This window comes from Heterodontus francisci, chromosome 1, assembly GCF_036365525.1.
Source record: "Heterodontus francisci isolate sHetFra1 chromosome 1, sHetFra1.hap1, whole genome shotgun sequence".
NCBI lineage: Eukaryota > Metazoa > Chordata > Chondrichthyes > Heterodontiformes > Heterodontidae > Heterodontus > Heterodontus francisci.
The window spans coordinates 233,682,030-233,707,465 of NC_090371.1; the positions used below are offsets into that span (position 1 = coordinate 233,682,030).

General features: G+C 44.5%; 1 protein-coding gene across 19 annotated transcripts in view; it reads left to right on the forward strand.

The window, feature by feature from the left end:
* Positions 1–23,334, forward strand: part of map9 (microtubule-associated protein 9) — a 350,433-nt gene extending 327,099 nt beyond the window's left edge. For 18 of the 19 annotated variants that reach the window (XR_010975979.1, XR_010975969.1, XR_010975968.1 and 15 more), the window contains 3 exons: positions 12,671–12,806; positions 13,478–13,843; positions 23,026–23,104. Coding sequence is in view for 1 of the 19 variants with exons in the window: in XM_068042247.1 (XP_067898348.1) it covers positions 12,671–12,806; positions 23,026–23,148 (259 nt within the window). In the remaining 18 variants the exon portion in view is untranslated. Of the gene's footprint in view, positions 1–12,670; positions 12,807–13,477; positions 13,844–23,025 lie in introns of all 19 variants that reach the window. The other variant, XM_068042247.1, reaches the window with a different exon arrangement.
* Positions 23,335–25,436: the final 2,102 nt, after the last annotated feature.

Below are 25,436 nucleotides of genomic sequence, written 5' to 3' on the forward strand. Positions count from 1 at the left end.
CCACTCAATGGCTTATCCCAATGTAAAGTAATGCCATTGGTTTAAAGAACAACCCAGCAACTTTCCAAAGACTCATGAACCAGGTAGTAGCTAGTTCAAAACAACTGTGTTGTCTACCTGGATGACCTGTTAGTTTACAGTGATACCTGGGAAGACCAGCTGCACCATTTAAGGAAACTCTTTAAGGATTTACAGAGAGCTCATCCAGTGGCCAATTTAGCAAAGAGTGAGTTCACTAAGCTATTTAGGTCACATTGTCAGCCAAGGTCGGGTGCTGCCAAGAGCAGCAAAAGTGCAGGCCCTGGTAGATTTCCCCATTCCCAAAACAAAGAGGGAAATAATGCATTTCCTGGGAATGTGTGGATTTTACTGAAAATTTGTTCCAAATTTCAGCACCTCTAGCTGCACCTTTAATTGAATTGTTAAAGAAAAGTGTAAAAGTGGTGTGGTCAGATAGCTTTCAAAAAGTTGAAGGCAATCTTAACAAATGACCCAGATTGGCAGCCCAAAATTTCAACAAGCCCTTTAAGATGTCTATTGATGCCAGTGATGTCGGAGTGGGAGCAATTTTACTCCAAGATGATGATTCAGACCTTGAAAGGCCAAGTGGCTATTTCTCAAAAAAAAAATCAAACAAAATATTCCACAATGGAATTGGAAGAATTAAGCCTGCTACTAGCCCTTCAATATTTCAAAGTCTATGCCAATAATGGACTCAGAGAAATTCAAATTACATGACCACAACCCCCTAACATTCCTGGAAAAATTCAAAGTTAATGCCTGACTGTTTCAGTGGAGCTTACTTCTCCAGCCATTCGACCTGAAAGTTGCTGGGAGGAACAACATTATACAGCAGATGTTTTGTCTAGAATATACCACTTAGTACAACCAAAAAGCCTGTACCAAAATCCTGACTAAAAGCCTGAGGAGTGCATGGGATGAATGTGTACAATGTGTGCTGTCTTACTTTTCTTCTTTCTGGAAAAAACACGAAACAACAAAAAATGAAATACCAAGGAATTTCATTTTTTCCCTTTTGTGGGAAGGTGTCGTGCTCGGAAGGAGCTGTAATGAAATAAACAATGAATTGGAGGAACAATGAAGACTAAAAGTCAACTTTTAAACTGAACTACAAGAACACGGACACCTGTACCACAGACAAATTGGAGTCACATGACCTGGATTGCATATACACACCTCATCTTTCACCTCATCTGAAATAGCTCTGGGGAGAACCAATTGAAAGGAGTTTTCCTAGCACTTTTTCTCTAGCCATTGTTTTAAGTTCCTCCTTCTCTTTTGCCCCTTAATTTTCTACTCTTAAGTTTTTTTTTCTGTCTTCTATGAAGACAGACACAAAATATTTGTTCAAAATCTCTGCCATTGCCTTGTTTCTGAATATTAAATTCCCAGTCTCATCCTCCGAGGGACCAAGTGAAAGCTCTTACTGGCTGTTTTTATATTTCTTGCTAGTATACTCTCATATTCTCATTCCTCCCACTTTCTTTTAGTCATCCTTTGCAGGTTTCTAAAATTGTTCCATTCTTCTGGCCTATCACTAATCTTCACAGCATTGTACACCTTTTCTTTCAATTTTATACCATTCTTAACTTCCTTAGTTAGTCATGGATGGTGCATCCTTCTTTATCAATGGAATATATCTTTGTTTAGAGTTAAGAAATATCTCCTTAAATGTCTGCCACTGCTTATCTACCGTGTTACCTTTTAACCTATTTTCACAGTCTAGTATCGCTAACTCTGTTGTCATACCTGTGTAGTTTAAGTTTAAGACACTAGTTTCACACCCAGGTTTCTCACCCTCAAACTGAATATGAAATTCTATCATGTTATGATAGAGGATGCCTTACTGTAAGATAATTAATTAATCCTGTCTCATTACACATTACCAGGTCTAAAATATCCTGTTCTCCAGTTGGGTCCAGAACCTGCAGTTCAAAGAAACTGTCCCGAATACACTCCAGGAACTCATCCTTAAGGCTACCTTTGCTAATTTGATTTGTCCAGTCGATTTTTAAAATCACCCATGATTATTGCAGTACCATTCTTATCAGCCCTCATTATTTCTTGGTTTATATTATTACTACTATTTAGGTGGCCTATAAACTTCTCCCACCAGTGACTTCTTTCCCTTGCTATTTCTTATCTCCACCCAAACGTGATCTTCTGAGCCAAGATAATTTCTCACAACTGTACTGATCTCATCCTTTATTAACAGAGCTACCCTATCTCCTTTCTACTCAACCTTCCTAAATGTCAAATACCCTTTAATATTCAGTTCCCAGCCTTGGTCACTCCTCAACCATGTCTTTGTAATGGCTATCATATCATATCATGATATGATATCATGATATCCATATTGTTACAAATATATAAAGAGGAGTTAATTTTGCCTTTTTACCAAATTTTCTAGTCTGACCCTATTTGCTTTGCACTCTTACATTTGTGTGCTCTGTCCCTTCCTGTCAGTCTCTTTATCATTACCCATATTGCTACCCTGCACTATTGTCTTGTCTTTTCTTGTTAACTTTCCAAATCTCCCTTCATGTGAACCCTCCCCCCACTATTTAGTTTAAAGCCCTCCCTACCACCCTGATTATACACAGTGGCGCAGTGGTTAGCACTGCAGCCTCACAGCTCCAGCGACCTGGGTTCAATTCTGGGTACTGCCTGAGTTTGCAAGTTCTCCCTGTGTCTGCGTGGGTTTTCTCCGGGTGCTCCCGTTTCCTCCCACAAGCCAAAAGACTTGCAGGTTGGTAGGTAAATTGGTCATTATAAATTGCCACTAGTATAGGTAGGTGGTAGGGAAATATAGGGACAGGTGGGGATGTTTGGTAGGGATATGGGATTAGTGTAGGATTAGTATAAATGGGTGGTTGATGGTCGGCACAGACTCGGTGGGCCGAAGGGCCTGTTTCAGTGCTGCATCTCTAAACTAAACAATTCAACAGGACACTGGTCCCAGCGCAGTTCTGGTGAAGGCCATCCCAATGGTACAGCTCCCTCTTTCCCCAAGACTGGTGCTGGTGCCCAATGAATCAAAACCCATTTCTCCCACACCAATCTTTGAGACACTCTCTGATCTTATTTACCCTATGTCAATTTGCTCATGGCTCAGGTTCTAATCCAGAGACTATTACCTTTGTTGTTCTGCTTTTTAATTTAGCCCCTAGGTGCTTATATTCCCCTCGCAGAACCTCTTTCTTAGTCCAACCGATGTCTTTGGCACCTACGTGGGCCATGATAACTGGATCCTTCCCCTCCCACTCCAAGTTCCTCTCCAGCCCTGAGGAGATGTCCTTTATCCTGGCACCAGCCTTTGGGACTCAGACTCTTGGCTGCTGAGAACAGCATCTATCCCCCTAACTATACTGTCCACAATTAATACTACATTCCTTTTAACTCTCTCCACTTGAATGGCCCCCTGCACCACTTTGGTGTGGTCAGTTTGCTCATCCTCCCTGCAGTCCTGCTCTCGTTCACACAGACTACAAGAATGTCTAACCTTCTCCAGTGCTACCTTCTGGATCCCCTTACCTGCCTCACTCAGAGTCACATCCTCCTGTCCCTGACCACGAACCAAATCTGACATGTTTAACCTAAGGGTATGACTTCCTCCTGGAACAAAGTGTCCAGGTAACTTTCTTCCTCCCTGATGCGTAGCAGTGTCTGAAGCTCAGACTCCAGCTCATCATCTCTGAGCTGAAGCTCCTCAGGCTGCAGATGTAGTTGCTGTGGATCAAACTGGTGTCCACCAACTCCCACATACTACAGCTGCAACACATCACCTGCCCTGCCATCTTTATTGTATTTTATTTAGTTAATTAGGCGTTCAGGGTTAGAAATATCATTCAATCTGTAGTAATATTGAGTAGTTTAATCAGTTAACCTGTAAATTTTATCTCCCCAGTACTAGCTCAAACTACTGTCCCAATTTAGAGAAAATAAAAGAAATCTTAAAACTCATCAACCAATCACCTGCCTGCTTACCTATTTAATGCCACTGGACTTAAATTCTCAGGTGTCGCTGTGTCCTGCTCCCTCTCCCGGACCACATCTTGTTCTGCAAAAGACGAGAACAGCACTCTTCCCTCAGTGCACTGAATTCCCACACTCACTCACCAAATTCCCGACTTAAACACTATGTCAAAGCAGAACTCCAACTTAATTTTGTGCTACTTCACCTGCTCTGAACTCAGACTGCTTCACACTGCTCCAATCTCTGAATGCTTCGCAGTTCTCCAAATATGTTTCACAGTGCTCCAATCCTGGTCTGCTTCCCACTGCTCCAATCCCGGTCTGCTTCACACTGCTCCAATCCTGACCTGCTTCACCCTGCTCCGATCTTGGTCTGCTTCCCACTGCTCCAATCCCAGTCTGCTTCATGCTGCCCTGATCCCAAACTGCTTTACACTATTCCAATCTCGATCTGCTTCACACTGCTCTCAATCCCAGTCTGTTTTCGGCTGCACTCAATCTGCTTCACAGTGATCCTGACCTGCTTCACAGTGATGCCAATCCATTTCACGCCGTTCCAATCCCGTTCTGTTTCACACTGCTCCCAATCCCGGTCTGCTTCACAGTACTCCTGATCTGCTTCACACTCATCCTGATCTGCTTCACACTCATCCCAGCCTGTTTCACACTGTCCCAATCCCGGTCTGCTATACAGTGAACAAAGAATAAAGAACTTTGGGCGGCACAGTGGCGCAGTGGTTAGCACCGCAGCCTCACAGCTCCAGGGACCCGGGTTCGATTCCGGGTACTGCCTGTGTGGAGTTTGCAAGTTCTCCCTGTGTCTGCGTGGGTTTTCTCCGGGTGCTCCGGTTTCCTCCCACAAGCCTTGCAGGTTGATAGGTAAATTGGCCATTATAAATTGTCACTAGTATAGGTAGGTGGTAGGGAAATATAGGGACAGGTGGGGATGTTTGTTGGGAATATGGGATTAGTGTAGCATTAGTATAAAATGGGTGGTTGATGTTCGGCACAGACTCGGTGGGCCGAAGGGCCTGTTTCAGTGCTGTATCTCTAATCTAATCTAAACTGTACAGCACAGGAACAGGCCATTCGGCCCTCCAAGTCTGCGCCGATCTTGATGCCTGCCTAAACTAGCACCTTCTGCACTTCCGGGGACCATATCCCTCCATTCCCTTCCTATTCATGTATTTGTCAAGATGTCTCTTAAACATCGCTATCGTATCTGCTTCCACCACCTCCCCTGGCAGCAAGTTCCAGGCACTCACCACCCTCTGTGTAAAAAACTTGCCTCGCACATCCCCTCGAAACTTTGCCTCTCGCACCTTAACCCTATGTCCCCTAGTAACTGACTCTTCCACCCTGGGAAAAAGCTTCTGACTATCCACTCTGTCCATGCCGCTGATAAATTTGTAAACCTCTATCATGTCGCCCCTCCACCTCCGTCGTTCCAGTGAAAACAATCCGAGTTTTTCCAACCTCTCCTCATAGCTAATGCCCTCCAGACCAGGTAACATCCTGGTAAACCTCTTCTGTACCCTCTCCAAAGCCTCCACATCCTTCTGGTAGTGTGGGGAACAGAATTGCACGCAATATTCTAAGTGTGGCCTAACTAAGGTTCTGTACAGCTGCAACATTACTTGCTAATTTTTATACTCTATGCCCCGACCGATGAAGGCAAGCATGCCGTATGCTTTCTTGACTACCTTATCCACCTGCGTTGCCACTTTCAGTGACCTGTGGACCTGTACGCCCAGATCTCTCTGCCTGTCAATACTCCTAAGGGTTCTGCCATTTACTGTATACCTCCCACCTGCAGTAGACCTTCCAAAATGCATTACCTCACATTTGTCCGGATTAAACTCCATCTGCCATTTCTCCGCCCAAGTCTCCAACCAATCTATATCCTGCTGTATCCTCTGACAATCCTCATCACTATCCGCAACTCCACCAACCTTTGTGTCGTCCGCAAACTTACTAATCAGACCAGCTACATTTTCCTCCAAATCATTTATATATACTACAAACAGCAAAGGTCCCAGCACTGATCCCTGCGGAACACCACTAGTCACATCCCTCCATTCAGAAAAACACCCATCCACTCTGTCTTCTATGACCGAGCCAGTTCTGTATCCACCTTGCCAGTTCACCTCTGATCCGTGTGACTTCACCTTTTGTACCAGTCTGCCATGCGGGACCTTGTCAAAGGCTTTACTAAAGTCCATATAGATTACATCCACTGCCCTTCCTTCATCAATCATCTTCGTCACTTCCTCAATAAACTCAATCAAATTAGTAAGACACGACCCCCCCTTCACAAAACCATGCTGTCTCTCGCTAATAAGTTAGTTTGTTTCCAAATGGGAGTAAATCCTGTCCCGAATAATCCTCTCTAATAGTTTCCCTACCACTGACGTAAGGCTCACCGGCCTATAATTTCCTGGATTATCCTTGCCACCCTTCTTAAACAAAGGAACAACATTGGCTATTCTCCAGTCCTCTGGGACCTCACCTGTAGCCAATGAAGATGCAAAGATTTCTGTCAAGGCCCCAGCAATTTCCTCCCTTTCCTCCCTCAGTATTCTAGGGTAGATCCCATCAGGCCCTGGGGACTTATCTACCTTAATGCTTTGCAAGACACCCAACACCTCCTCCTTTTTGATAATGAGATGACTGAAACTATCTGCACTCCCTTCCCTAGGCTCATCATCCACCAAGTCCTTCTCTTTGGTGAAAACTGCTGCAAAGTACTCATTTAGCACCTCGCCCATTTCCTCTGGCTCCACACATAGATTCCCATCTCTGTCCTTGAGTGGGCCAACCCTTTCCCTGGTTACCCTCTTGCTCTTTATATATGTATAAAAAGTCTTGGGATTTTCCTTAATCCTGTTTGCCAATAACTTTTCATGACCCCTTTTAGCCCTCCTAACTCCTTGCTTAAATTCCTTCCTACTGTCTTTATATTCCTCAAGTGCTTTGTCTGTTCCTAGCCTTCCAGCCCTACAGTGATCCCTGATCTGCTTCACAGTGATCCCTGATCTGCTTCACAGTGATCCCTGATCTGCTTCACAGTGATCCCTGATCTGCTTCACAGTGATCCTGAGCTGCTTCACAGTGATCCTGACTGCTTCACACTAATCCCAGGCTGTTTCGCACTGCCCCAATCCCAGTCTGCTACACCCTGCTCCCAACCTGCTTCACAGTGATCCCTGTCTGCTTTACACTGCCCCAATCACAATCTGCTTCACAATATTCCCAGTCTGCTTCACACTGCTCCGATACTGATCTGCTTCACACCGCTCCCGACCTGCTTCACACTGCTCCTGACCTGCTTCACAGTGATCCTAACTTGCTTCACACTACTCCTTACTTGCTTCACATTGCTCCAATCCCGGTCTGCTTCACACAGCTCCAATCCCAGTTTCCTTCTCACTGCTCCCAATCTGCTTCACACTGATCCAGTCCTGGCCTGCTTCACACTGCTCCAGACCTGCTTTACATTGTTCCAATCCCGGTTTCTGAACAGATTACTTTTCATAAATTAATGCCATTGCCTGCATATTATTCTGTAATACTGTACTTAATTTTGGGAAATATTCACAGAGTCCAGTTATGTACCGCAGCTTAGAATGTCGTGGATAGTAGAATTTCTGGACAACCCTGACTTTTTAATTAAAATTTCTGTTAAAATGAGAAAAATAGCTTTATATATATATATTTTATATATATATATATATATATATATATTTCCATATTAATCATTAGGGTAATGGTCATCAAGTACAAAGGCAAAGGAGTAATGTTAAATCTATACTAGATTAGATTAGATTAGAGATACAGCACTGAAACAGGCCCTTCGGCCCTCCGAGTCTGTGCCGAACATCAACCACCCATTTATACTAATCCCATATTCCTACCAAACATCCCCACCTGTCCCTATATTTCCCTACCACCTACCTATACTAGTGACAATTTATAATGGCCAATTTACCTATCAACCTGCAAGTCTTTTGGCTTGTGGGAGGAAACCGGAGCACCCGGAGAAAACCCACGCAGACACAGGGAGAACTTGCAAACTCCACACAGGCAGTACCCAGAATCGAACCCGGGTCCCTGGAGCTGTGAGGCTGCGGTGCTAACCACTGCGCCACTGTGCCGTGTAGTCATTGATTACACCACAGTTTGAATAATAGGACCAGTTACACACTCCAGTGCACCCAGTAGGGAGCTGTGCGATCAAGAAATGCATTATTGGAAATGGCAGGTGAATCATGCATGTTTTTTCATCCATTAAAGTTCACAGATAAAAAAAATCAGAGGCTTGGCAACACAGATTCAGCCCTGTTGGGTCCAGTTTTGGGCACACTAGGTAGAATGTCAAGGCCATGGAGAGGGCTTCGAAGAGATTCACCAAGGTGATGTAGTGAATAGAGAATATAGTTATAAGGAAAACTGTTGAGTCTTTTTTCAGTCGAACAGAAAAGGTTAGGAGGAAATCAGATAGAGGTATTTAAAATTGAGATGCTTTTGTAAGTTAAATAGGGACAAACTGTTTCAACTTATTGATATGCCACTAACTACAGGTCATAAAATTAAGTTCAAGATCAAAAGAGCGAAGGGCGAGGTTATGAGTTTTTTATCATAGAGAGTTGTTTGGAAATGGAATACCCTATCAGAGGAGCAGTGAAAGTAAAATAACTTTTAAAAGGAAGGGGAATAAATGTAAGAAAACTTTTCAAAGTTAACAGTGCCTGAAGAAAGAACACGAAATGGGACTGTGGATAGCCCTTTCAGAGAACCAACACAGGTGCGGATTGGTCTTTTTCTATGCTGTAAAATTCAAGGGGAGGAAATTATTATCGCTGTCACATCTACTTTTTCACAACTTTTATAGTTACTAATTTTCTGATAAATAGTTTTATATATGTATGTTTTTACCACTTGGCTATGTAGCGATAAAAAGGTTAGTGTGATATTCTTTAATTTGGGGAAATGCCTTTTGAGCTCCACGCAATTTAATTTTAACTTAATGGTTTCTTTTTCCAAAAGAAATTTCAGGCATAAAACTGAAATTTGTCAAGAAAGCAATAATTAATGATATACTGGAAAAAAAGCATTACAATTAAATAACATCTTCAGTTCAAGCACAATTTTGAATTTAGAACATCAGTAAAAAAAAAATCTGCCCCCCCCCCACAATGCATACCTTATTGGAAAACAAAGGTATTTTTAGACTAATTGTTACGACCAGGTGAGAAAGGTGCCAAGGGGTCTGTCACTATCTTCACCTGGTCTTATTGTAACAGGGTTTAATTTTAAACACACTGTTTTTTGAGCTCCCCATTTGTGAATTCTTGTTCACAGCTTTCCAATTATAAGGCAAAGAAATGAGCACAAACAGGCTTTCTTTAGTTTAAAGAAGAAAAGTGAAATTCATTAAACTTACTTAAATGCTAATACGGTTAACGCCTACGGATATACGACGAGCCCACACTAACATGCACACGCGATATACACATGCAGATAGGGACAGAAAAGAGAAGAAAAAAGTGGAACAGTTTGAGGCAATATCTTGTTGCTGTGCTTCGAGCTCACTGTAGTTCTTGATTGAAGATATGGTCTTGTGTTTCGTTGGGGCCCAGTATTCTTCTTAAACATCATTCACATAGGAGACTTTTCTCGCTTTGAGTTTACGTGTCTTCAATGGTTTCCGAAGCTGATGAGAGTGAGATGAGGGAAGACAGGAGAGGAGGTAATCTTTGCTTCAGTTCCAGGAGCACACGGCGTTCTGAGTTCAAATTCTGTTTTTCCAGTTTAAAACTCCCCTAGTTAGCCAGCAGGTGGTCATGTGACTGACCATGGATGACAGGTGAAATTGTGAGACTAGCTAAGAGGAAAAGGGAAGCATACATAAGGTCTAGGTGGCTGAAGAAAGACGAAGCTTTGAAAGAATATCGGGAATGTAGGACCAATCTGAAACGAGGAATTAAGAGGGCTAAAAGGGGTCATGAAATATCTTTAGCAAACAGGGTTAAGGAAAATCCCAAAGCCTTTTATTCATATATAAGGAGCAAGAGGGTAACTAGAGAAAGGATTGGCCCACTCAAGGACAAAGGAGGAAAGTTATGCATGGAGTCAGAGAAAATGGGTGAGATTCTAAACGAGTACTTTGCATCGGTATTCACCGAGGAGAGGGACATGAAGGATGTTGAGGTTAGGAACAGATGTTTGATTACTCTAGGTCAAGTTGGCATAAGGAGTGAGGAAGTGTTGGGTATTCTAAAAGGCATTAAGGTGGACAAGTCCCCAGGTCCGGATGGGATCTATCCCAGGTTACTGTGGGAAGCGAGAGAGGAAATAGCTGGGGCCTTAACAGATATCTTTGCAGCATCCTTAAATACGGGTGAGGTCCCGGAGGAATGGAGAATTGCTAATGTCCCCTTGTTTAAGAAGGGTAGCAGGGATAATCCAGGTAATTATAGACCGGTGAGCCTGACGTCAGTGGTAGGGAAGCTGCTGGAGAATATACTGAGGGATAGGATCTATTCCCATTTGGAAGAAAATGGGCTTATCAGTGATGGGCAACATGGTTTTGTGCAGGGAAGGTCATGTCTTACCAACTTAATAGAATTCTTTGAGGAAGTGACAAAGTTGATTGATGAGGGAAGGGCTGTAGATGTCATATACATGGACTTCAGTAAGGCGTTTGATAAGGTTCCCCATGGTAGGCTGATGGAGAAAGTGAAGGCGAATGGGGTCCAAGGTGTACTAGCTAGATGGATAAAGAACTGGCTGGGCAACAGGAGACAGAGAGTAGCAGTGGAAGGGAGTTTCTCAAAATGGAGACGTGTGACCAGTGGTGTTCCACAGGGATCCGTGCTGGGACCACTGTTGTTTGTGATATACATAAATGATTTGGAGGAAAGTATAGGTGGTCTGATTAGCAAGTTTGCAGACGACACTAAGATTGGTGGAGTAGCAGATAGTGAAGGGGACTGTCAGAGAATACAGCAGAATATAGATAGACTGGAGAGTTGGGCAGAGAAATGGCAGATGGAGTTCAATCAGGGCAAATGCGAGGTGATGCATTTTGGAAGATCCAATTCAAGAGTGAACTATACAGTAAATGGAAAAGTCCTGGGGAAAATTGATGTACAGAGAGATTTAGGTGTTCAGGTCCATTGTTCCCTGAAGGTGGCAACGCAGGTCAATAGAGTGGTCAAGAAGGCATACGGCATGCTTTCCTTCAGCGGACGGGGTATTGAGTACAAGGGTCGGCAGGTCATGTTACAGTTGTATAAGACTTTGGTTCGGCCACATTTGGAATACTGCGTGCAGTTCTGGTCGCCACATTACCAAAAGGATGTGGATGCTTTGGAGAGGGTGCAGAGGAGGTTCACCAGGATGTTGCCTGGTATGGAGGGCGCTAGCTATGAAGAGAGATTGAGTAGATTAGGATTATTTTCATTAGAAAGACGGAGGTTGAGGGGGGACCTGATTGAGGTGTACAAAATCATGAGAGGTATAGACAGGGTGGATAGCAAGAAGCTTTTTCCCAGAGTGGGGGATTCAATTACTGGGGGTTAGGAGTTCAAAGTGAGAGGGGAAAAGTTTAGGGGGGATATGCATGGAAAGTTCTTTACGCAGAGGGTGGTGGGTGCCTGGAACGCGTTGCCAGCGGAGGTGGTGGACGCGGGCACGATAGCGTCTTTTAAGATGTATCTAGACAGATACATGAATGGGCAGGAAGCAAAGAGATACAGACCCTTAGAAAATAGGCAACATGTTTAGATAGAGGATCTGGATCGGCACAGGCTTGGAGGGCAGAAGGGCCTGTTCCTGTGCTGTAATTTTCTTTGTTCTTTGTTCTTAAAGATCTTGATGTAATGAGTTCTTTTATGTTGTCTGATGTAACATAAATGAGATGCGTGGAATCTAGGTTGCTGAAGATCCCAAATATTAAGAATGATTAAGAATCTAACTATTATTCATAGTACAGAACTAACTATTTACAAAACCTGCCTCCAGGTATTACAGTTGCAGAATGACTGGCTCTGAGTCACATGACTGCACCCTGGTACTTAGCTCATTGACATACTAAGATTATAAATGGACATTACTCTTAAAGGCAATCATACAATATTTGATAGACACAGTTTTCGCACATGGTTTTCTTTCATGTTCATGTCAGGAAATCCAGAAGCAATCTGGAGGGCTGAATCCAGGTAGAAAGTGAGCTGTGGGTTGGGATTTTGGTCCTGTTATTTTGGCATGACACCTCTGGGTCAGTTGCTTGCCAACAACAGGTTTCTTTAAGTATAACATCAAGACTGATTGAGACCTCATTTGTTTTCTTTCAGAGTCTTCAATGTAGTCAAGTTACGTAGGTCTCCAACTGGTGTGGAGCCAAGTTCTGCAAATTGCTATGGTTATCTGTTCTTCTTTGTGTCTGTAACAAGAAGTAACTGAATAGATCCTTTTTCTTCAGCCTGCCAAAACTGATTTTCCCATTCATATAATCTTTGTTTATAATTATAACTTTTGTTCATTATATGTAGTCATCGACCTGAAACATTCGCTCTATTTCTCTCCCCACAGATGCTGTCAGACCTGCTGAGTATTTCAATAATTTTCTGTTTTTAATCATTTGTTCTGCAATGTTTTGTGACAATGTAAGGAATGCAAAGAAAGAAGTAGCATTGAAGCAAAAGATGAAGGAAAATGCAAAGGAAAAGCAGAAGAAGAAAACTGAAGAAGAGTACATGAAATACGAGAGAGAAGAGATGGCATCAACAACATATGAGAAGTGGCTGGTAAGAGTTGGAGTGTATACTGGAAAGATTTTGAAGAAAGTTTAAAAAGCTCCAATTCAGTTCAATATTTTTATTCATTCATATGGGATGTGGGCATCGCTGGCAAGGCCAGCATTTATTGCCCATCCCTAATTGTGCTTGAGAAGGTGGTGGTGAGCTGCATTTTTGAACCACTGTAGTCCATGTGGGGTAGGTATACCAACAGTGCTGTTAGGGAGGGAGTTCCAGAATGTTGACCCAGTGACAGTGAAGGAAAGGCAATATAGTTCCAAGTCAGGATGATGTGTGACTAGTACGTAAGAAAAAAAGACTTGTATTTATATAGCACCTTTCACAGCCTCATGACATCTCAAGGCACTTTGTACTGTTGTAATGCAGGAAACGCGATAGCCAATTTACATGCACCAATCTTCCACACTCAGCAGTGAGATAATGACCATATAATCTGTATTAGTGATGTTGATTGAGGCATAAATATTGCCCTTTTACATCCACCTGAGAGAGCAGTAAAGGCTTTACTTTAACATCTCATCCACTTCAACAGTGCAACATTCCCTCAGTACTGCACTGGAGTGTCATTCTAGATTATGCTTGAACCCATGACCTTCTGACACAGAGGCAAGACTATTTTTTTCTTATTTTTTAATCTTGGATTTAATGTTCAACTTTAGACCAGAGACAGACAGAGCGAGAGAGAGCATGACAGGAGCAGAAGTTTAAAAAGTACGCCGAAAGCCCAGAGTCGGAGGCCAGAGACAGACAGACAGCGAGAGAGAGAGCACGGCGGGAGCGAAGATCTAAAAAGCACGCCAAAAGCCCAGAGTCGGAGGCCGGAGACAGACAGAGCGAGAGAGAGAGAGAGCACCACGGGAGCGGAGGTTTAAAAAGCGCGCCAAAAGCTATGAGTCGGAGGCCAGAAACAGACAGAGTGAGAGAGAGAGAGAGCACGGCAGGAGCGGAGCAGGGAAAAATCGAAAAGTGACATTAGAGTGACGTCACAATCAACAGTGAGAGCAGGGAAACAGAGAGCTGTCAGGGTGAGTAGACAGGTAAGCTTTTAATTTAATTTAATTTAAATCAAACATCACAGGCAAGCAGGTAGGTGATTGATTTGGGAAGAAGCTACCTGTTTGGTGGACTATCTGATAAGTGATTAAGGTCCATTCTAATCCTAACGTTTAAAATAGTAAAGGAACTAGTGGTAAGCTTAATAAAATATATAAAAAAAGGAAAATAAAATAAATGATTTAATAAAATAATTAAATAGTTAATTAAAATACATTAAGTATGGCAGGACAGGTGATGTGTCATGGCTGCAGCATGTGGGAATGAACTGGATGCCAATGTGACCCAGGGCAAACACATCTGCAGTAAGTGTTTGCGACTCGAAGGGATTCGGCTCAGAGTCATTAAACTGGAGTGTGAGCTGCAGACACTGCAACACATCAGGGAGGAGGAAAGTTACCTGGACATTTTGTACCAAGAGGCGGTCTTAGGATAGCGTCTTCTGATTTGGTCAGGGACAGGAGAGTGTGGCTGCAGCTGAGGCAGTTAAGGGGATCCAGAGGGCAGGAATGCAGGAGCCTCAGCCTTTGCGATTGTCCAACAGCTTTGAGGTTCTTTCAGCTTGTTTGGATGAGAGTGGGAGCTGCAGGGTGGATGAGCAACCTGACCATGACACCATGGTACAGGAAGCCATTCAAGTGGAGGGAGAAAAAGGAATGTTGTGGTAGTAGGGGGCAATAGTGTTAGGGGGATTGACACTACTCTCTGTAACAAAGAGCGAGAGTCCAGGACATCTGCTCAGGGCTAGAGAGGAACTTACAGTGGGAGGGGGAGGATCCAGTCGGCAAGGTTCATGTAGACACCAATGACACAGGCAGGACAAAGAAAGAGGTTCTGCATAGTCAGTTTGAGGAACTAGGTGCCAAATTAAAAAGCAGAACCTCAAATGTAATGATCTCTGGATTATTATCTGAGAGGCGGCGCAGTGGTCAGCACCGCAGCCTCACAGCTTCAGCGACCCGGGTTCAATTCTGGGTACTGCCTGTGTAGAGTTTGCAAGTTCTCCCTGTGTTTGCGTGGGTTTCCTCCGGGTGCTCCTGTTTCCTCCCACAAGCCAAAGACTTGCAGGTTGATAGGTTAATTGGCCATTATAAATTGCCCCTAGTGTAGGTAGGTGCTAGGGAAATATAGGGACAGGTGGGGATGTGGTAGGAATATGGGATTAGTGTCTTCTTCTTTGGGCCTCCTTATCTCGAGAGACAATGGATACGCGCCGGCGCATGCCTGGGCAAATTTATGGAGGTTGAGAGTTGCCCAGTCGTCAAAACCCCCCTCTCGGCCTTTCTGGTGGGGTCCAAAGGAGTGCAGGACACGACGTTTGGCACCAGTATGGCTGCAGGAACTGCCGGAAACATGCCAAAGGTGACACATGACCGCCTACGAGGTTCCGCTCCGGATTTTCTGTTAGGGTTTACTCCCTGAGCCTTGGTCTCTCCCGAGACGCCCACAAGGCAGTGGGGTTGTTGGGGCCCCTACACAGGTGTAGGATGGTGCCGGTGGGAGGAGGGGATGCAAGGGGGAGGGGTAGAGGGAGGAGGGGGGGGTGCAGGGGAAGGGGGTGCGGGGTGAAGATGGTGCGAGGGGGGGGCGGGCTGGGACGGGGTTGTGAGGGGGTGAGCTGAGAGGGTGGAGCAGGGAAGGGGAGGGGGGTGGAAGGGGGGTAAAGGGGGGGGGGAGGGGGGGTGGAATCTGGTGCAGGTAATCAGCCATTTCCTCAGTGCCCGCCATCGACGTCCGGAAAGCTCATCCACGTCCTTCGGGAGGTGAAGCATCATTTGGCAGACTTAGAGGTGATTACATTTGCTAAGGGTTTTTTTTTGCAGTGGTTTAAATAAAGGCATGCAGCATTGCCGACAGTGCGCTGCAGATGCTCTCCGAGCCATCTCCCGCGGGCGCTTTGAAGTTGCGGCCGGGGGGGCCGTTCGTGGATGTTTTGGGTGTTCGGGGCACCTTTTCACAGGACTTCTCTCGGGTCCCGCAGCTCCTTCTTCACCTCAATGGACTTACCGCATGCCGTGGCTGCAGACACTCTGGACTGTGAAGACAGCAGGATCGGAGATTAAAGTATCGGCAGCTGTTCTCGTCAGTTTCATCCGATTAGTGTAGGATTAGTATAAATGGGTGGTTGATGGTCGGCACAGACTCGGTGGGTCGAAGGGCCTGTTTCAGTGCTGTATCTCTAAACTAAACACAGGGTGGCACAGTGGTGCAGAGGTTAGCACCGCAGCCTCACAGCTCCAGTAACCCGGGTTCAGTTCTGGGTACTGCCTGTGCGGAGTTTGCAAGTTCTCCCTGTGACCGTGTGAGTTTCCGCTGGGTGCTCTGGTTTCCTCCCACAGCCAAAGACTTGCAGGTTGATAGGTAAATTGGCCATTGTAAATTGCCCCGAGTGTAGGTAGGTGGTAGGAGAATGGTGGGGATATGGTAGGGAATATGGGATTAATCTAGGATTAGTATAAATGGGTGGTTGTTGGTTGGCACAGACTTAGTGGGTTGAAGGGCCTGTTTCAGTGCTGTATCTCTAAATAAAATAAATAACGTGCAAATTGGCATAGGGCAAGTAAGATTAGAGAAATTAATGCGTGGCTCAAAGAGTGGTATGGTAGAAGTGGGTTCCAGTTTGTGGGGCACTGGCACCAGTACTGGGGAAAGTGGTGGCTGTACCGTTGGGACGGTCTACACCTGAGCTGTTCTAGCGAGCTGCATAACTAAGAAAGTAGAAAGGGTTTTAAACTGAATAGTGGGGGCAAGGGATCAAATTTGTGAAGATAAGGTAAATCAATGAGTAGAGACAGGCAAGAGAGAAAGATATTAACATGGGAAATGGTAAACTGACTGTGACAGGAAGGGACAGAGTGTACAAATCTAAGAGTAAATCAACAGATAAGGCTAGAGGTTACAAAAATAATAAAAGGACAAAACTAAAGGCTCTGTATCTGAATGCACGTAACATTCGAAGCAAAACAGATGAGCAGAGAGTGCAAATAGAAATAAATAAGCACGATCTGATAGCCGCTGCAGGACGACATACATTGGGGCCTGAATATTGAAGGGTATATGGCATTTAGGATGGACAGGAAGCTCTGTTAATTAATGATGGTATTAGTGCAATAGAGAGGGATGACCTAGGTTCAGGAAACCAGGACGTAGAAACAGTTTGGCTAAAAATGAGAAAAAGGCAAGAAGTCACTTGTGGGAGTGTTGTACAGGTCACCTAACATTAACCACACTGTAGGATGGGGTATAAAGGAAGAAATAATGGCAGCTCGTCAGAAAAGTAGTGATAATTATGGGGGATTTTAACCTACAAATAGACTGGAAAAATCAGATGGGCAGAGATAGCCTAGATGAGGAGTACACAGAATGTTTTTGGGATAATTTCTTGGAACAGTATGTTCTGGAGCCAACCAGAGAGCAGGCTATACTAGACCTGGTATTGTGCAACGAGATAGGATTAATTAATGACCTCATAGTTAAGGTGCCCCGAGGTAGCAGCGATCATAATTTGATTCAATTTTACCTTCAGTTTGAGGGAGAGACGAGTGGGTCCAAGAGTAGTATTTTAAACTTAAATAAGAGCAATTATAAGGGCATGAAAGCAGAGCTAGCTAAAGTGAACTGGCAAATCAGGTTAAGGGATAGGGCAATAGAGATGCAGTGGCAGACATCTAGCGGATATTTCAGAATACACAGAATAGATACATTTCAATGACAAAGAAAAATTCCAAGGATGGGACCCGCCATCTGTGGTTTACTAAAACAGTTAAAGAAAGTATCAAACTTGAAGAAAAAGCCTATAATTGCACAAAGATGGGAGGCAGGTCAGAAGATTGGACAGAATATAAAAAACAGCAAAGAATGACTAAAAGTTTGATAAGAAAGGTAAAATTAGAATATAAGAGAAAGTTAGCTAAAAATATAAAGACTTTCTATAGATATTTAAAAAAGAAAAGAGTTAACCAAGTGAGCGATGGTCTTATAGAAAGTGAGTTCGGGGAAGTAATAATGGATAATAAGGAGATGGCAGTTGAAGTGAACAGATATTTTGCATCAGTCTTCACTATTGAGGATACAAGTAACATCCCAGTATTAGCTGTAAGTTAGGAAATGGAAGGGAGCGAGGAACTCAAGAAAATTACAATCACCAGGGAAGTGGTACTGAACAAATTGTTGGAGCTGTAGGCTAACAAGTCCCTGGGTCCTGTGGCTAGTGAGATAGTTGATGGGATAGTTTTAATTTCCCAAAATTCCCTAGATTCGGGGAAGGTTCCGTTAGATTGGAAAATAGTGGATGTAACTCCTTTATTCAAAAAGGGAGGGAGGCAGAAAGCAGGAAACTACAGGCCAGTTAGCTCAACATCTGTCTTAGGGAACATGTTAGAAGCTATTATGAAAGACATTATAGCAGGGCATTTAGAAAAATTAAAGGGAATCGGGCAGAGTCAACATGGTTTTGTGAAAGGGAAATCATGTTTAACCAATTTATTGGAGTTCTTTGAGAGAGCTAGATGTACTGTGGATAAAGGGAAACCGGTGGATGTATTGTACTTAGATTTCCAGAAGGCATTTGATAAGGTGTAAGGTGCCACATCAAAGGTTATTGCAGAAAATAAAAACTCATGCTGTATTGGCATGGACAGCAAATTGGCTAGCTAAAAGGAAACAGAGAGCAGGCATTTTCTGGTTGGCAAGATGTAATGAGTGGTGTGCCACAGGGATCTGTGCTGGGGCCACAAATTTTGCAATTTATATAAATGACTTAGATGAAGGGACCGAAGGTATGGTTGCTAAATTTGCTAATGACACAAAGATAGGTAGGAAAGTAACCTGTGAAGAGGACATAAGGAGGCTACAAAGGGATATAGATAGGTTAAGTAAGTAGGCAAAAATCTGGCAAATGGAGTATAATGTGGGAAAGTGGGAAATTGTCCACTTTGGCAGGAAGAATAAAAAGAAGCATATTATCTAAATGGTGAGAGATTGCAGAGCTCTGAGGTGCAGAGGGATCTAGGTGTCCTAGTGCATGAATCGCAAAAGGTTAATAGAAACATAGAACAAAGGAGCAGGAGTAGGCCATTTGGCCCTTCGAGCCTGCTCCGCCATTCATGATGATCATGGCTGATCATCCAACTCAGTAACCTGTTCCCACCTTCACCCCCTATCCTTTGATCCCTTTCGCCCCAAGAGCTATATCTAACTCCTTCTTGAAAACATACAATGTTTTGGCCTCAACTGCTTTCTGTGGTAGCGAATTCCACAGGTTCACCACTCTCTGGGTGAAGAAATTTCTCCTCATCTCAGTCCTGAAAGGTTTACCCCATATCCTTAGATTATGACCCCTGGTTCTGGACTCCCCCACCATCGGGAACATCCTTCCTGCCAAGTCTTGTTAGAATTTTATAGGTTTCTATGAGACTCCCCCCTCACTCTTCTGAACTGCAGCGAATATAATCCTAACCGGCTCAATTTCTTCTCATACGTCAGTCCCGCCATCCCATGAATCAGTCTGGTAAACCTTCGCTGCACTCCTCTATAGCAAGAACATCCTTCCTCAGATAAGGAGACCAAAACTGCACACAATATTCCAGGTGTGGCCTCACCAAGGCCCTGTATAATTGCAGCAAGACATCCCTGCTCCTGTACTCGAATCCTCTTGCTATGAAGGCCAACATACCATTTGCCTTTTTTACCACCTGTTGGACCTGCATGCTTACCTTCAGTGAAGGTGTACGAGAACATCCAGGTCTCGTTACATATTCCCCTCTCTCAGTTTATAGCCATTCCGATAATAATCTGCCTTCCTGTTTTTGCTACCAAAGTGGGTAACCTCACATTTATCCACATTATACTGCATCTGCCATGCATTAGCCCACTCACTCAACTTGTCCAAATCACCCTGAAGCCTTTCTGCATCCTCCTCACAACTCACCCTCCCGCCCAGTTTTGTGTCATCAGCAAATTTGGAGATATTACATTTAGTTCCCTCATCTAAATCATTAATATATATTGTGAAAGCTGGAGTCCTAGCACCGATCCCGGTGGTACCCCACTGGTCACTGCCTGCCATTCAGAAAAAGACCCATCTATCCCTACTCTTGTTTCCTGTCTGCCAACCAATTTTCTATCCATCGCAATACACAACCCCTAATCCCTTGTGCTTTAATTTTTACACGCTAAACTCTTATGTGGGACTTTGTCGAAAGCCTTCTGAAAGTCCAAATAAACCACACCCACTGGCTCCCCCTCATCAACTCTACTAGTTACATCCTCGAAGAATTCTAGTAGATTTGTCAAGCATGATTTCCCTTTCGTAAATCCATGCTGACACTGTTCTCCAAGTGCTCTGCTATAAAATCTTTGATAATGGACTCTAGAATTTTCCCCACTACCGACGTCAGGCTGACTGGTCTACAATTCCCTGCTTTCACTCTACCTCCCTGCATGTAATTAGGAAAGCGCATAGAATGTTATCGTTTATCACAAGGGGAATTGAATACAAAAGTAGGGAGGTTATGCTTCAGCTATACAGGGCATTGGTGAGACCACATCTGGAGTACTGTGTACAGTACTGGTCTCCTTATTTAAGGAAGGATGTAAATGCGTTGGAGGCAGTACAGAGAAGGTTTACTGGACTAATACCTGGAATGGACGGACTGTCTTATGAGGAAAAATTGGACAGGCTAGGCTTGTATCCGCTGGAATTTGGAAGAGTAAGAGGCAACTTGATTGAAACATATAAGATCCTGAGGGGTCTTGACAGGGTGGATGTGGAAAGGATGTTTCTACTTGTTGGAGAATCTAGAATGAGGGGTCACTGTTTAAAAATCATGGATCGCCCATTTAAGACAGAGTTGAGGAGAATTTTTTTCTCTCAGAGGGTCGTGCTTCTTTGGAATTCTCTTCCTCAAAAGACGGTGGAAGCAGAGTCTTTGAATATTTTTAAGGCAGAGGTAGATAGATTCTTGGTAAGCAAGGGGGTGTTATCGGGGGTGGGTGGAACTGTGGAGTCATCAGTTCAGCCATGAACTTATTGAATGGCGGAGCAGGCATGAAGGGGCGAGTGGCCAACTCCTGCTCCTAATTCATATATTCGTACATAAACATTCCATACAATCATTCCTTTACCGTCTTTCTATAATCTTTATATATAAATGAGGTCTTTAGACATAAGTTCATCTTAATAGTGTTTAATAATTATTTTTGTAATAAATAGTTAATTTGTTGTCTAAAGATACCTGGTTTGGTCTGTTTCATTCTGGGATTATTAGTGCGTTTAGTTTAGAGATACAGCACTGAAACAGGCCCTTCGGCCCACCGAGTCTGTGCTGACCATCAACCACCCATTTATACCTTCTTCTTCTTCTTTGGGCCTCCTTATCTCGAGAGACAATGGATACGCGCCGGCGCATGCCTGGGCAAATTTATGGAGGTTGAGAGTTGCCCAGTCGTCAAAACCCCCCTCTCGGCCTTTCTGGTGGGGTCCAAAGGAGTGCAGGACACGACGTTTGGCACCAGTATGGCTGCAGGAACTGCCGGAAACATGCCAAAGGTGACACATGACCGCCTACGAGGTTCCGCTCCGGATTTTCTGTTAGGGTTTACTCCCTTAGCCTTGGTCTCTCCCGAGACGCCCACAAGGCAGTGGGGTTGTTGGGGCCCCTACACAGGTGTAGGATGGTGCCGGTGGGAGGAGGGGATGCAAGGGGGAGGGGTAGAGGGAGGAGGGGAGGGGTAGAGGGAGGAGGGGGGGGTGCAGGGGAAGGGGGTGCGGGGTGAAGATGGTGCGAGGGGGGGGCGGGCTGGGACGGGGTTGTGAGGGGGTGAGCTGAGAGGGTGGAGCAGGGAAGGGGAGGGGGGTGGAAGGGGGGTAAAGGGGGGGGAGGGGGGGTGGAATCTGGTGCAGGTAATAAGCCATTTCCTCAGTGCCCGCCATCGACGTCCGGAAAGCTCATCCACGTCCTTCGGGAGGTGAAGCATCATTTGGCAGACTTAGAGGTGATTACATTTGCTAAGGGTTTTTTTTTGCAGTGGTTTAAATAAAGGCATGCAGCATTGCCGACAGTGCGCTGCAGATGCTCTCCGAGCCATCTCCCGCGGGCGCTTTGAAGTTGCGGCCGGGGGGGCCGTTCGTGGATGTTTTGGGTGTTCGGGGCACCTTTTCACAGGACTTCTCTCGGGTCCCGCAGCTCCTTCTTCACCTCAATGGACTTACCGCATGCCGTGGCTGCAGACACTCTGGACTGTGAAGACAGCAGGATCGGAGATTGAAGTATCGGCAGCTGTTCTCGTCAGTTTCATCCGGATCAATTTCATTGAGAAAACAAAGAGCAGGTGTGGCTGGGGGAGGGCAGTGGGCCCAGGTAACATACACTAAACTAACTGTTAACTTTTAGATAGGGCTAAAATGAACTGATTTAAAGAGCCAGGGGAATTTAAACAGTTTAAGAGGGCAGATTGGGGGAGAAAACGTTAGGGATGGGAGCAGATGGCCATGGTTTAGTTTAGAGATACAGCACTGAAACAGGCCCTTCGGCCCACCGAGTCTGTGCTGACCATCAACCACCCATTTATACCAATCCTACACTAATCCCATATCCCTACCACATCCCCACCTACCACATCCCCACCTGTCCCGAAATTCCCCTACCACCTACCTAAACTAGTGGCAATTTATAATGGCCAATTAACCAATCAACCAGCAAGTCTTTGGCATGTGGGAGGAAACCGGAGCACCCGGAGGAAACCCACGCAGACACAGGGAGAACGTGCAAACTCCACACAGGCAGTACCCAGAATCGAACCCGGGTCGCTGGAGCTGTGAGGCTGCGATGCTAACCACTGCGCCACTGTGCCGCCCCAATTTACCTGTTTTGCGATTGGGTGTGAAAACTGGATAATATGCTGTGGCCTGTGGAGTAACGGGACTGAATTGACAGTGCATTGTTCCCGCCGTGGTTGCAGCACAAAATAAAAGGAAATTCTCTCTTATACTCATGCCAACCTGTTTTTTAAACCTCGCCTACTTGGTCCTACCTTTTTTCCATGAGTGGTGGAAAACATTGGCGATTACCATTGCATTTGCCTGATTTGAGCAATTATAATTTGAATATTAATCTTAACAAAAGCTGATTTCTTAATGTTGTGCTGTTTACAGGAAGAGAAAGAAAAGCAGAAAAAGTGTGAAAAGGAGCAAAGGAAAATCAGGAGCATTTTTCAGCATGATGTGCCACTACCTCCCTGGAGCCCCCCTAATAAAACAATACCATTTGGAAAATGAATACTACACATCAGTGGTGAATAAACTTTTAAGTTTTGCTTTGGGGAACTAGATGAATAGAGTAAATTTTGATCTGTAACTTTTAACCAAAAACATTTATGTGGAAAATATTTGCTTAGAATAATCTGTTATTATGGAGTGTCATCATATTTTATCAAATAAAAAGTGTATAAAGCAGTTTTCAAATATGTATATAATTACTGAGCATTTATTTTCCAAATTTAAATCAAAAATTTGTGATTTCTGTAGGAACATAGGAGCAGGTGGAGGCCATTCAGCCTTTCGAGCCTGCCTCACCATTCAATATGATCATGGCTGAAAAGGCATCACTTCAATACCTTTTTCTCACACTACCCTCACATCCCCTTATGTCATTTGCATTTAGAAAGGGGTTCCCTTTCAACCTTCACCTGGGCTTACCGTAACAGGGTTTAATTTGAAACACATCGTGTTTTTAGCTTCTCCTTGGTGAATCCTTGTCCACTGCTTTTCAATTATAGAGTCGGACAGCATAGCAACAGGCCCTTCGGCCCACCACGTCCATGCTGACAATAATGCCTATCCATTGTAATCCCACCTGCCTGCATTAATTCCATATCCCTCTATGCCTTTCTCATTCAAGTACCTGTCCAGGTGCCTCTTAAGTGTTGCTACTGTTCCTGCCTCCACCAGTTCCTCTGGCAGCTCATTCCAAACACCCACTATTCTTTGTGTGAAAAATTTACCCCTTTGATCCCCTTTAAACCTCCTCCCTCTCACCTTAAATCTATGCCCTCTAGTTTTAGTCACCACTACCATGGGAAACAGACTCTGGCTATCTACCCTATCTATGCCTCTCATAATTTTATATACCTCTATCATGTCCCCTCTCAGCCTCATTCGCTCCAGGGAAAACAAATCCTGCCGCTCCAATCTCTTTTTATAACTCGAGCCCTCCAAACTAGGCAACATCCTTGTGAATCTTTCAGAACATAGAACAGTACAGCACAGTACAGGCCCTTCGGCCCACGATGTTGTGCCGAACCTTTAACCTACTCTAGGATCAAACTACCTACATACCCTTCATGCTACGATCATCCATGTACCTATCCAAGAGTCGCTCAATGTCCCTAATGTATCTGCTTCCACTACCACTGCTGGCAGTGCATTCCACGCACCCACCACTCTCTGTGTAAAGAACCTACCTCTGACATCTCCCCGAAACCTTCCTCCAATCACCTTAAAATTATGCCCCCTGGTTTTAGCCCTTTCCGCCCTGGGAAAAAGTCTCTGGCTGTCCACTCTATCTATGCCTTGTACCCCTCTATCAAGTCACCTCTCATCCTTCTTCGCTCCAGTGAGAAAAGCCCTAGCTCCCTCAACCTTTCTTCGGAAGACATGCCCTCCAGTCCAGGCAGCATCCTGTAAATCTCCTCTGCACCCTCTCTAAAGCTTCCACATCCTTCCGATAATGAGGCGACCAGAACTGAACACAATATTCCAAGTGTGGTCTAACCAGGGCTTTATAGAGCTGCAGCATAACCTCGCGGCTCTTAAACTCAATCCCCCTGTTAATGAAAGCCAACACACCATACGCTTTCTTAACAACCCTATCAACTTCACAGTGGCGCAGTGGTTAGCACCGCAGCCTCACAGCTCCAGCGACCTGGGTTCAATTCTGGGTACTGCCTGTGTGGAGTTTGCAAGTTCTCCCCGTGGGTTTTCTCTGGGTGCTCCGGTTTCCTCGCACAAGCCAAAGACTTGCAGGTTGGTAGGTAAATTGGCCATTATAAATTGCCCCTAGTATAGATAAGTGGTAGGGAAATATAGGGACAGGTGGGGATGTGGTAGGAATATGGGATTAGTGTACTATTAGTATAAATGGCCGTTCCGATGAAGGGTCACTGACCTGAAACTTTAACTCTGCTTCTCTTTTCACAGATGCTGCCAGACCTGCTGAGTGGTTCCAGCATTTCTTGTTTTTATTATAGTATAAATGGGTGGTTGATGGTCGGCACAGACTCGGAGGGCCGAAGGGCCTGTTTCAGTGCTGTATCTCTAAAAAAAAACTTGGGTGGCAACTTTGAGCCATCTATGGACATGGACCCCAAGATCCCTCTGTTCCTCCACACTACCAAGAATCCTGTCTTTAAGCCTGTATTCTGCATTCACATTCGACCTTCCAAAATGAATCACTTCACACTTTTCCAGGTTGAACTCCATCTGCCACTTCTCAGCCCAGCTCTGCATCCTGTCAATGTCCCGTTGTCCCGTTGCAACCTACAACAGCCTTCCACATTATCCACAAC